General features: G+C 37.2%; 1 protein-coding gene across 3 annotated transcripts in view; it reads left to right on the forward strand.

The window, feature by feature from the left end:
* Positions 1-11,818, forward strand: part of TMEM26 (transmembrane protein 26) — a 65,169-nt gene that overhangs the window by 36,878 nt on the left and 16,473 nt on the right. For all 3 annotated transcript variants that reach the window (XM_010857420.1, XM_010857418.1, XM_010857419.1), the window contains exon 4: positions 2,305-2,525. In XM_010857420.1, the coding sequence (XP_010855722.1) occupies positions 2,305-2,525 (221 nt within the window). The remainder of the gene's footprint in view (positions 1-2,304; positions 2,526-11,818) is intronic.

The following is an 11,818-nucleotide window of genomic DNA, read 5'->3' on the forward strand; positions in this document are numbered from 1 at the left end:
GCTGCCTGGCTTTCCTCTACCGGCATTTCCCATCACAATCTCCTGCCTCACATCCCCTCACTCCATCTTTCTCAGTCAACAGCAGTCCTTGCCCTGGGATTGCTCCACAATCCCTAAACTCCAGCTCCCAGCTGCTGCACATTTGGAGGGACCAGCATTCCTGTCTGGGGTATGTAGGCTGCAACAAGGACTGTCTGATTCTCTTTCCATTTAGGCTGCCACAGATCAGCTGTTTCACTCTCATCCTTAAATGTTTCTCCTCTGACTCAGACGATTGCCCCAATGTGGGGATTGGGTGACCCCTGCTTCAGTTCCCCCACCCGCTGAAGGCAGGTCCTGTCCTGTTAACACTCCTGTTTCTCCCCCTAGTTCCTTCATCCTACTGAGTTTTGCATGGTTCTGTATATTCTTTTCCACTGGTCACATACTCCTGTCTGCTCTCAGCTGGTGTTCTGCATGCACTTCTGTGTCTGAAAGTGTATTCCTGATGTAGCCATGGAGAAAGATGTACTGTCCACTTACTCCTCTGCCTTCTTGATGTCCTCTGCCCTTTATATTTTTAGGTGCTTATATTAACAATAGGGAAGGTTTTCAGCCAAAATAGAATCTGTTCTTTGTTCTTCTCATGTTTGATATTTGGCAAACTAACTACGGCCTATGAGACTCTCAAGACTAAGGCCCCTTTCACTGAACCATGTTTTCAATAGTAAGATAGGCTATTGATTCTATTGAGCTTAACAGAACTAGTTTTGGGTTCTAATTCAACCTTCAGTCACAGCTTACTCATGTCACTTTGAACAAATCAACCTCACTGTCTCTCAGTTTATCATCTGGTAATTGAAAACATTCATATTTACCCTGCTAGCATACATTCCTATATCCTAGGTGGCTCAGTGGTAGAGAGGAGTGCCAAGCAGGAGACACAGGTTCAATCCCTGGGTCAGGAAGATCCCCTGGAGAAGGAAATGGCAACCCACTCCAGTGTTCTTGCTTCAGAAATCCCATGGACAGACGAACCTGGTGGTCTACATTCCATGGGGTTGTAAGAGTCAGACATGATTTAGCAACTCAACAGCAACTACTACAACACGCATCCTGTAAGAATCAAATAAGATGTTTGGAAAGACTCATCAGTGTTTCCCTGGTGGCGCAGTGGTCAAGAGTCCTCCTGCCAATGCAGGAGCCATGGGTTTGATCTCTGGGTGGGGAAGATGCCCTGGAGGAGAAAATGGTAACCCACTCCGGTATTCTTGCCTGGAAAATCCCATGGATCAAGGAGGCTGGAGGACTAGAGCCCATGGAGTCGCAAGAGTGTCAGACATGACTTAGTGACTAACAACAGCCAATGGGAAGAGTCGTAGAAGACATATAATGCAATGTGCAAATGAAAGGTTATTGATCTTCTTGCATGGTTTCAATCAGGTTAGCATACTGATGTATCTTTCTCTCCCATCACCTTTACATTGACCTCAGCATGTGATCAAGAGGGGTAAATAAATTTGTAGAAATATAGTTAAGTCACTTGTATAAATCAGTTGGAATCACTGTCCATCCACTGGAGATCTACACCCCTGTAGTCTTTAGAAGATCATAACCTATAAGGCCAATAAGATATTGAACACTAGATGTTAAGTGGGCAAGAGATAGTATTTGCAATACATTAATGGGATGGAAAATTTCTCCAGAGTCCAAGAATAAGGGCAGAAGAAATTTGGTTGCTTGCTTATAGATTTTTTAATAATAAATGTTCAGAATAAAAATAACCTTATAATTATTCTGTTTCTTTTAGGTAATAAACATTATACATGTTTTCTCCTTTGATAGTATTTTAAAGAAATAAAAATCAAAGGAGAAGATCTTTACCATGCTGAAAATATTACCAGATTAGTAAATTCAAATTTGAAATCTATAAAAATATAGGAATTAAAAAATTTTAATATGGAATTTAAAAAATGTTGCTATGTGTTATACTTATTACAGAGACTAATGAAATAATATGAGAAACTGTCTGTGAAAAGTTGCAAAATTAGCATTTAAAATATAAGTACAACCTCACTACTAAGTAAAACATTTAAATTACTTTCAGTTATAAGGCTGCCCCATTTTAAAGAGACATTAGCATTTTTTCTTTTTTATAAGATTATTCAGCTAAAAAGAGTTTGACTTTCTTTAATAAATGAAGAATCATTTTCTGGAAATGCTCTTCCACAAAAGCTGACTCTTCATTGAAAACCATGGTGAAAAAGGCCTTTATAAGGTTCTAGTTCATAATTCCTCTGTCTGTATAACATTTCTGTTAAACAGGCCAAAGTTTTTGTAAATAACTTATCTACAGTATGTGAGAAAGTCTGGACTTTGGGACTCCATCAGACATTCCTTCTAATGCTAATAATTGGAAGATGGCTTCTCCCCATTGGAAGTGGGATCACTCGGGATCAACTCTCTCAACTTCTCCTTATGTTTGTGGGGACAGCTGCTGACATATTGGAATTCACAAGTGAGACCCTGGAAGAAGAAAATGTGAGGTAAGTAGGCCCTGCGATGAAAAGACCTACTTTTCAAGGTCAGGCCCACACACCTGCTTTTTTGTTCTATTATTTATATTTTGCATTAATAAAGCTTTTTCCGTATATCATATGTCCAGTGGTAGAATAATAGAACTTGTTGCTGTTCAGGTATATGTTAGGTACCAGTACCCCAACGTGCACACACACACACACACACACACACATATACATGTATGCACATATCTGGGTTTCCTATATGGCTCCAGTGGTAAAGAAGCCACCTACCAATGCAGGAGACATAACAGATGTCCGTTTGATCCTTTGGTGGGGAAGATCCCCTGGAGAAGGACACAGCAATCCACTCCAGTCTTCTTGCCTGGAGAATCCCATGGACAGAGGAGCATGGCAGGCTCTAGTCCATCGGGTTGTAAAGAGTTGTACGTGACTGAAGGGATCCAGCATGCACACATGCATATACATATACATATACATATGTGTATGTATGTGCCATATATATGTGCTATGCATATATATATAGTACTTGTATATGAATATGTAAAGAAAGTTGTGTGTGTGTGTGTTAGTCACTCGGTCGTGTCTGACTGAATCTGTAAAGGACATTGTTGCTACAGAAAAAAGGCAGATAATATTTTCCATGGGTAAGAACAGAGACGCTTTGCCTATTTGCATGACCACAGGTTAGGTGAAGCCATGGTTACCTGAAAACTGTCCCTGGCTCCTCTTTCACATTCTCAAGTGTCCAGGAATGCAGGCAATCTTAAGTGTCTCTTGCAGAGCAGAGCTGCTATTCCAGGAAAGTACTTCGAGGAGGCATGGAGGACTCTCTCCCCTAGCTGACTGAGGAATTTATATTCCCTGGTGTGAATGGAGAAATGGGGCAGATTAGGTTTTATTTTCCTAAATTTTATTTTTAATCAGTTTTGTTCGAAGTGCCCAAAGGCTATCTGGTGTAGATGCCTATAAATTAAAACTTATTGAGTTGGTACTTTTATTTTTGCCACAAGCAAATAAACCCAGAATCCATGATCACATCTGTTTATGGAACTACTTACCTTTAGGGATTTAAGTCTCAGTGCCTGAATGTACTTTCAGCTCAGGTTGTTATGCAGTATGCTATAAAAATAAATTGCAATGAGTCTGGCTTTTAATGCTACCGTTTACTTTATGCTATGTTTCTCAAATAACGAAACATAAAGCTGAGCAAAATACACTAACCTACTGAGTAAACTTAATATCCCAATTATAGTACAAAGTGTATCATTATCATAGGTTACCTTTATACGATCATTTCCTGTTCCATTTATACTGCTTTCTCATATCTTAAGTAGATATAGAATTTTAAAAAGAAATCTAGTCTAAGTTGATCCATTGTCCTCACAATGCCAACTTTATTTTTTAAAGAATATTTACTTAATTTGCTGTGCAGGGTGTTAGTTGCAGCATATGGGATCTAGTTCCCTGACTAGTGATTGAAGCAGGCCCCCTGCATTGTGAGCAAGGTGTCTTACCCACTGGACCACCAGAGAAGTCCCCAGAATGTTGATTTTAGCTTTGTGGCTTTAATACCTTACATGTGGCCAGTGCTTTACATTGTGTAACATATTTTCAGATACATTAGAATACTTATAATACAGTGAGGTTACAAGAAAAACATTTAAAAATCATGACCAAGCATATAAAAACAAATAACTACAGGCACCACACAGCTGACTATACCTATGGGGCTTCCCAGGTGGCACAGTGGGAAAGAATCCACCTGCCAGTGCAGGAGATGCAAGAGACACAGGTTCGATCTCTGGGTTGGGAAGATCCCCTGCAGGAAGAAGGGGCAACCCACTCCAGTATTCCTGCCTGGAAGATCCCATGGGCAGAGGAACCTGGCGGGCTACAGTCCATGAGGTTGCAAAGAGTCAAACACGACTGAGCATGCACGCACACACACACACACACACACACACACACACACACACACACCTATAACTATATAGAAATAAACACATAAATGGCCAAATATCTAGTGAGATCCAAGGGATATAAGGTAGAAGGCGGGGGTGGGGCTTTAGGGAGGAATACGTTCTGAGGGACTCATCTGATCTTTCTCACATCTTTATGGTTTTATGGCTATCTTAATGCTCAATGTTTTAGGCCCATCCACAAGTGATGGCAAGAGGCATTTTATAGATCAGTTTGCCAATAGATGTTGAATATTAAGTAAGTTAATGACTAAAATGTCAATCGTCCAAGGCAATTTAAAAAACACTCTGAAAGTCATGAGAGATCATTCATTCACCAACTCTTGACTGATTATGTAGTGTGGGCCAAAAGAGTGCTACTGGAGATTGGGGAGCTAATAGGGAGCAAGTGATGAGCGAAAGGATACACAGTCCTGTCCTCACCCAGGTAATTTCAATTCAGCATTTTCTTCTCCCCCCTGCACATTCATCTGAGTGTTTTATAAATCTTTTACTCATTCTAAACGTATACCAGTCCTGAGAATAGAACTGAATCAACTCTGCTTGGGTTATTATTTTTCAATTTCTTTTTGGGTTTCATGATCTCAAATGAAATCATTTTATTTTTAATGTAATTGCATTGTGTCAGAGACCGTCTGTAGTTTCCACTGAACTCCTGCATATCTCCATCACAACCTAAGGCCTCCAAAATCAAGGCTTAGAAAGAACTGAGTGTTTTTATTTCCACCTAAGGCCCACCTCCCAAGTTCTGACTTCATCTCAGGTTCCATACTGTAAGCATAAACACTGCAGATTGCCATGTTTTCAAAGGAAAGACTTAAACTCTCTCAGCATAGCTTTCCCTTTTGGCCTCAAAAAGACAATCATAAAGCATAAATTTAATATACATGTAAAGGATGTTCCCATGTAATATAGAAAAGAGGGTTACTTCATTATAACCTACTTAGCATCACTTATTATTACAACAGTTTCTTTTCTTTTTTATTTTATTCTGTAATTTGAGCTGACAGGTTTATGAGAAAACCTGCGATGATGTTACATCACAGTGATGTCTATCTCTCTTTCCTGCATCCTGGGTAATACTTCAAATCCAGTTTGTTTGTTTTTTTTAACCTAAATCAGTTCCCTTCCACATACCTACACAAAGTTCATCTTTCTGATTCTTATGAATTTGCATGGACTCATGAGATATTGCAAGTTTTTCATAACAACTCCACTTGATACAACACAAATGCATCTATTGTAATTCTATGGTTCAGTGATATTTTGAAATTTATAGACTTGTGTAACTATCACCAGAATCCATATTCCTTGTGTCTGTTTGCGGTCAATTCTCACTCCCACTGTCAACTCTAGGCAACCACTGATATGCTTTATATCACTATAGAAATTCCTTTTCTAGAAATTTCATGTAAATGGGATCATAAAGTGTATGGTCTTTGTGTCTGGCTTTTTCACATAGCATAATGTTTCAGTGGTTCATTCCCATTGTTCACTGTATGGGTTGTCTAGCTCTGTTTTAATAGCTGACTAGTATCCTATGCATATACCACATTTTATGTATCCATTCTGTAGTCAGTTTTCTTGCTATTGAAAATGATATTGCTAGGAACATTCAGTTACAAGCCTTTGTATGCATCTGTTTTCATTTCTCTTGTACAGATACGTGGGAGTAGAATGACTCAATTTTATGTTAAGTACATGTTTAACTTTTTAAGAAACTGCCAAACTGTTTGCAAAATGGCTATTTGTTATTGCTGTTGTTGCTGTTTAGTTGCTAAGTCGTGTCCAGCTCTTTGCGATCCCCTGGAACTAGCCCACCAGGATCCTCTGTCCATGGGATTTCCCAGACAAGAAATCTGGAATGAGTTGCCATTTCCTTCTCTAGGGGATCTTCCCAATCCAGGGATCGGACTCATATCTCCTGCATTGGCAGATGGATTCTTTTCCACTGAGCCACCAGGGGTGCCCCCCAAAGTGGCTATACCTGTGTAAAAACACTCCCACTAGCAAGGTGTGAGAGTTCCATTTTCTCAACATCTTCACCAACACATTTTTTTCAGTGTTAATGATTATAACCATTCTAGTGGGCTCATAGTAGTATTGTATTGTGTTTTTAATTTGCATTTTCTTAATGATTAATGAAGTGGAGTATCTTTCACGTGCTGATTAGCTTTTTATATATCTTCCTTGGTGAAGTATCTGTTCAAATTTTTGCCCATGTTTCACTGGATTAAATTTTTATTAAGTTGTCTATATATTCTGGTTACAAGTCTGTTATTAGATACATAAATGTAAATATTTTTCCCAGTATATAATCTTTTATTTTTTAATGATTTCATTTGAAGAACAGTTTTTTTTTTAATTTTTGATAAAATCCTATTTATCATTTTTTCTTCTATGTAGGGCTTTGGTGTAAAGTAAAAAAAAAATAATAATAATAATAATAAATTTTTTTTAAATAAAAAGGAAAAAAAATATTTTCCTCACCAAAAATTAGAAATATTTTTCTCTAATATTTTGACTTAATTTTTGTGTACCTTGAGGTAAGAGTCTAAGTTCATATTTTGTCTTATTTCATTTTGTGTTTTGGCATTGTCCCCGATCTAATTTTTGTCCCAGCTTGGGCCAACTGTCTCGGCACCATTTGTTGAAAACATTATCCCTTCCCTATTAAAATGACTTGGCACTCCTTGTCAAAAATCAATTGACCACATATGTAAGGAGTTTTCCAGGACTTTCTATTGTGTGTCTATCTGCTCTGTGTGTCTGTCCTTATGCCAGTACCACATTACCGTGATTACTGACATTTTATGATCAGTTTTGAAACTAGATATTCTTAAGTTCTCTAGCATTATTCTTTAAAAAAATTGTTCTGATTTTTCTAGATGCTTTGCAATTTCATATACGTTTTATTATTAGCTTGTCAAATTCTAAAAAAAAACCCCAAAAAATCCTGCTGGAGTTTTCATAAGGATTGTATTAAATCTAAGCCTCAGGCTTCCCTGGTAGCTCCAACAGTAAAGAATCTGCCTGCAATACAAGAGACCCAGGTTCAATCCCTGGATTGGGAAGACCCCTTGGAGAATAGAGTGGCTACTTACACCAGTATTCTGGCCTGGAGAATTCCATGAACAGAGGAGCCTGATAAGCTACAGTCTGAGGCGTCACAGAGTTGGACTTGACAGAGCAACTAACACCATGACTACTATCAGTTTATGAAGAAGCAGCATCTTTATAATATTAAGTCTTCCAACCCATGAATGTTAACTATGTCATCATTTATTCAGATTTTCCTTGATTTCTCTTAGAAATGTTTCATAATTTTCAACATATAGGTCTTACACCACTTTTCCTAAATTTATTCCTAAATATTTTTTCTTTTTGATAGAAATGTTTTCTTAATATCATTTTCATGGTTTTATTACCACTACATAGAAATACAGCTGACTTCTCTTGTACCCATTGATCATGCTTATTAGTCTTGTAGACTCCTTAGGGCTTTTTACATACAGGAGAATATCATTTGAAAGCAAAGATAGTTTTGATTCTTACTAATCTATATGCCTTTTATTTCTTTTTCTTGCCTTACTGCTCCAGCTAAAATTTCTCATACAGTGTTGAACAGAAGTATGAGTGGGGACTTTCCTGGCAGTCCAGTTCTTAAGACTCCATGCCTCCACTGCAGGGGGTGCAGGTTTCATCCCTGGCTAGGGAACTAAGATTCCACATGCCATGAGGCATGGCCAAAATAAATAAATATGAGTGAACTTTTAAATCTCAAAGGATAAGCATTCTGTCTTTCACTTAAGGATGTTGCTAGCTGTAGGTTTTGCACAGATATTTTTATTAGATGCCCTTGATCATTTAGAGGAAATCCCTATCTAGGTTACTGAGAGTTCTTTATTTCTTCCGTTCTCTCTCTTTCTTTCTCTCTCCTTTCTATGGACATTTAATTTTGTCAAATATGTTCCTGTTTTTCTTATGATCGTTATGTAGTGGCTGTTCTTTATTCTATTAATATAGTATATTGCATTAACTAATTTTCAGATGGTAAATCCTAGGATAAATATCACTTGGTTATGGTGTATAATCCTTTCTGTATGCTGTTGAATTTGGTTTGCTAACACTTTGTTAATCATTTTACATCTATATTCACAAAACACACTGTCTTTTAGTAATATTTTCAAATGGCATTTTTCCTGGCTTTGCTATCAGGGTAATATTCCCTCAGTGAATATCTCAGGAATCATTCCCTCTTTATTTTCTGAAAGACTCTGTATAAGACTGGTGGTATTTCTTCTTTAAATATTTTATAGAATTCACTTAAGAAGCTGTCTAAGCCTATGCTTTTCTTTGTGGGATGATATTTATTACCAACTCAAGATCAGTATTTCTTATAAGTCTACTCTGTTATTCTGTTTCCTCTTGGGTCAAGTTTTATTATATTTTACATTTTAGGATTTCTTCCATTTTATCTAAGTTTATTTTCCATATGAAGCTGAACATTCTGTTATTCCTTTATACTTGTGTCAGTTCCTGTAGAGTCACTTACTATGACCCTGCCCTTTTCGTTCTGAGTTGGTCATTTGTGTCTTCTCCGTTTTTCCTTAGACTTCTCAGTTTCCTCAGTCTTTTAAAATAACTAATTTTTGGTTTCACTGATTTTTTTCTATTATTATTCTGTTTTCTATTTAATTGGTTTGTGTTCTGATATTTAATTTTTCCTTCCTTCTGTTTGCTTTGGATTTAATTTGCACTTCTGTTTTCTAGTTTCTTAAGATGGAAGCTTATTGATTTGAACTCTTTCCCCTTTTCTAGTATGGTATTCAAAGTTATAAATTTCCCTCTAAGCCCTGGTTTATCTGCATCTCATAAGCTTTGATATGTTATCTTTTTTTGTTTAATACAATTCAAATTATTTTCCAATTTCTCCTGTGAATTCTCCTTTGACCTCTGAATTGTTTAAAAGCAAAGCTATTTAATTTCCGTATGGGGATTGCCCGAATTTCTTCCTGCATTTTTTTTTATCTTAATTCTGCTGTAGTCTGAGAATATACAAAATTAACTCTTTTAAGATATTGAGACTTATCTTGTGGCCTAACATACAGTCTATCCTGGAGAATATTCCATATGTGCTTGAAAAGAACACGTTGCTTGATTGTTTTATAAATTTAAGTAATGTCAAATTGGCTGATACATTTCTTCAGGTCTTCTATATCCTTACTGAATTTCTGCCTAGTTGTTCTATTAATTATTGAGTGGGGCACTGAAATCTTCAACTCTAATTGTTGAATTGTCTGTTTCTTTTTTCAGTATTGTCAGTTTTGCTTCATGTATTTTGAGGTCCTGTTTTAAGATGTGCAGTTTTTAACAGTTCTTCCTGATGTAGTAGTTGTTTTTCATAATGACATGTCACTCTTTTTCTCTAGTAATATTTCTTGTCTGAAAGTCTATTTTGTCTCTCATGAATCTAGGCGCTCTATTTTATGACTATTGACATGGATTTTTTTTTTCAAACTCTGTATGTTTACATCTAAACTGTGTTCTTTATATACCACATATACTCGGAGTAGGCGACGGCACCCACTCCAGTGCTCTTGCCTGGAAAATCCCATGGACGGAGGAGCCTGGTGGGCTGCAGTCCATGGGGTCGCTAAGAGTCAGACACGACTGAGCGCCTTCACTTTCACTTTTCACTTTCATGCATTGGAGAAGGAAAAGGCAACCCACTCCAGTGTTCTTGCCTGGAGAATCCCAGGGATGGGGAGCCTGGCAGGTTGCCGTCTGTGGGGTCGCAGAGAGTCGGACATGACTGAAGCGACTTAGCAGCAGCAGCTGCAGCATACTCGAATCTTTTATTTTCCTCTCAGTTAGACAATCTTTGTCTCTAATTGGAGTGTATATTAATTTCCAAGGCTGCCATAACGAAATACCACAAACTCAGTGGCTTAATCTAACAGAAACTTGTATTCTGGCCTCTGTCTTCACATGGCTTTCTTTCCAGTGTGTCTGTCTGTGTCTCCAATTGTTCCTCTTTTTTCTAGGGAAACCAGTCATTGGATTAGGACCCATGCTAATCTAATATGACCTCATCTTATTTTCATTACATCTGCAAAATCCCTACCCCCAAGTAAGATCACATTCTGAAGTCTAGGTAGACACGAATTTGGGTGGACACTTTCTAAGTTTTTAAAAGGTGTTCAATCCATTAATATTTAATGTAATTACTGACGTGGTTGAATTTATATCTGCTATTTTGCAATTCATTTTTCTCTACATCTCATTTCCTTTTTGTTCTTATGTTATTTACTACTTTAAAAATATATTTAATGAACAATTTCAGTTCCTCTATTGATTTTCTATTGATGTAAGTAGGGAAGACAATGTATATATTTAAATCTTCACATTCTAATAGTTCCATTTCCTCCCCTTCTTTTTTACTATTATTGTTATATATGAGTCACATCTTTATATGTTATAAACCAAAGAGTACAGTTTTATCATTACTGTTATATAGATTAATTTTTAAAGAAATTAAGATAGAATTATATATTTATATGTTCACTTATATTTACCCACATATTTGAAGGTGTTCTCCATTCTGTCTTGTGCAGTTGAGTTACTTTCAACTGTTGATTGTGTCATTGTTCTTTCAACCTGAAAGACTTCCTTTATTGTTTCATCTAAGGCAAATCTGTTAGCAACACATTCTTCTCATCTTTGGCAGAAATGTATGTATTTTTCCTTCATGTTGGAAAAATAGTTTCGTTGTATACAGAATTCTTGGTCAATAGTTTTTACTTTAGCATTTTACATGTGTCATTCCACTTTCTGCTGACCTTCATTATTTCTGTTTTCTAATGAGATGTTAGCCATTGTTTTGTTGTTACCCTGCACAAATGATCTTTTATTTATTTATTTATGTTGCTGTTTTCAAGAGTTGCTTTTTCTCTTTGACTTTTGAAAGTTTCACTGTGATGTGTCTAGGTCTGGATATCTTTGTCTTTAATCTTACTATGACTCTGTTGATGTCAGTTCAGTTCGGTTCAGTCGCTCAGTCGTGTCCGACTCTTTGCAACCCCATGAACCGCAACACACCAGGCCTCCCTGTCCATCACCAACTCCCAGAGTTTACCCAAACTCAAGTCCATTGATTCGGTGATGCCATCCAACCATCTCATCCTCTGTCATCCCATTCTCCTCCTGCCCTCAATCTTTCCCAGCATCAGGGTCTTTTCCAATGAGTCAGCTCTTCGCATCAGGTGGCCAAAGTATTGGAGTTTCAGCTTCAACATCAGTCCTTCCAATGACTGT

This window comes from Bison bison, unplaced genomic scaffold (genome assembly GCF_000754665.1).
Source record: "Bison bison bison isolate TAMUID 2011002044 unplaced genomic scaffold, Bison_UMD1.0 scf7180017864380, whole genome shotgun sequence".
In the NCBI taxonomy this organism is placed as follows: Eukaryota; Metazoa; Chordata; class Mammalia; order Artiodactyla; family Bovidae; genus Bison; species Bison bison.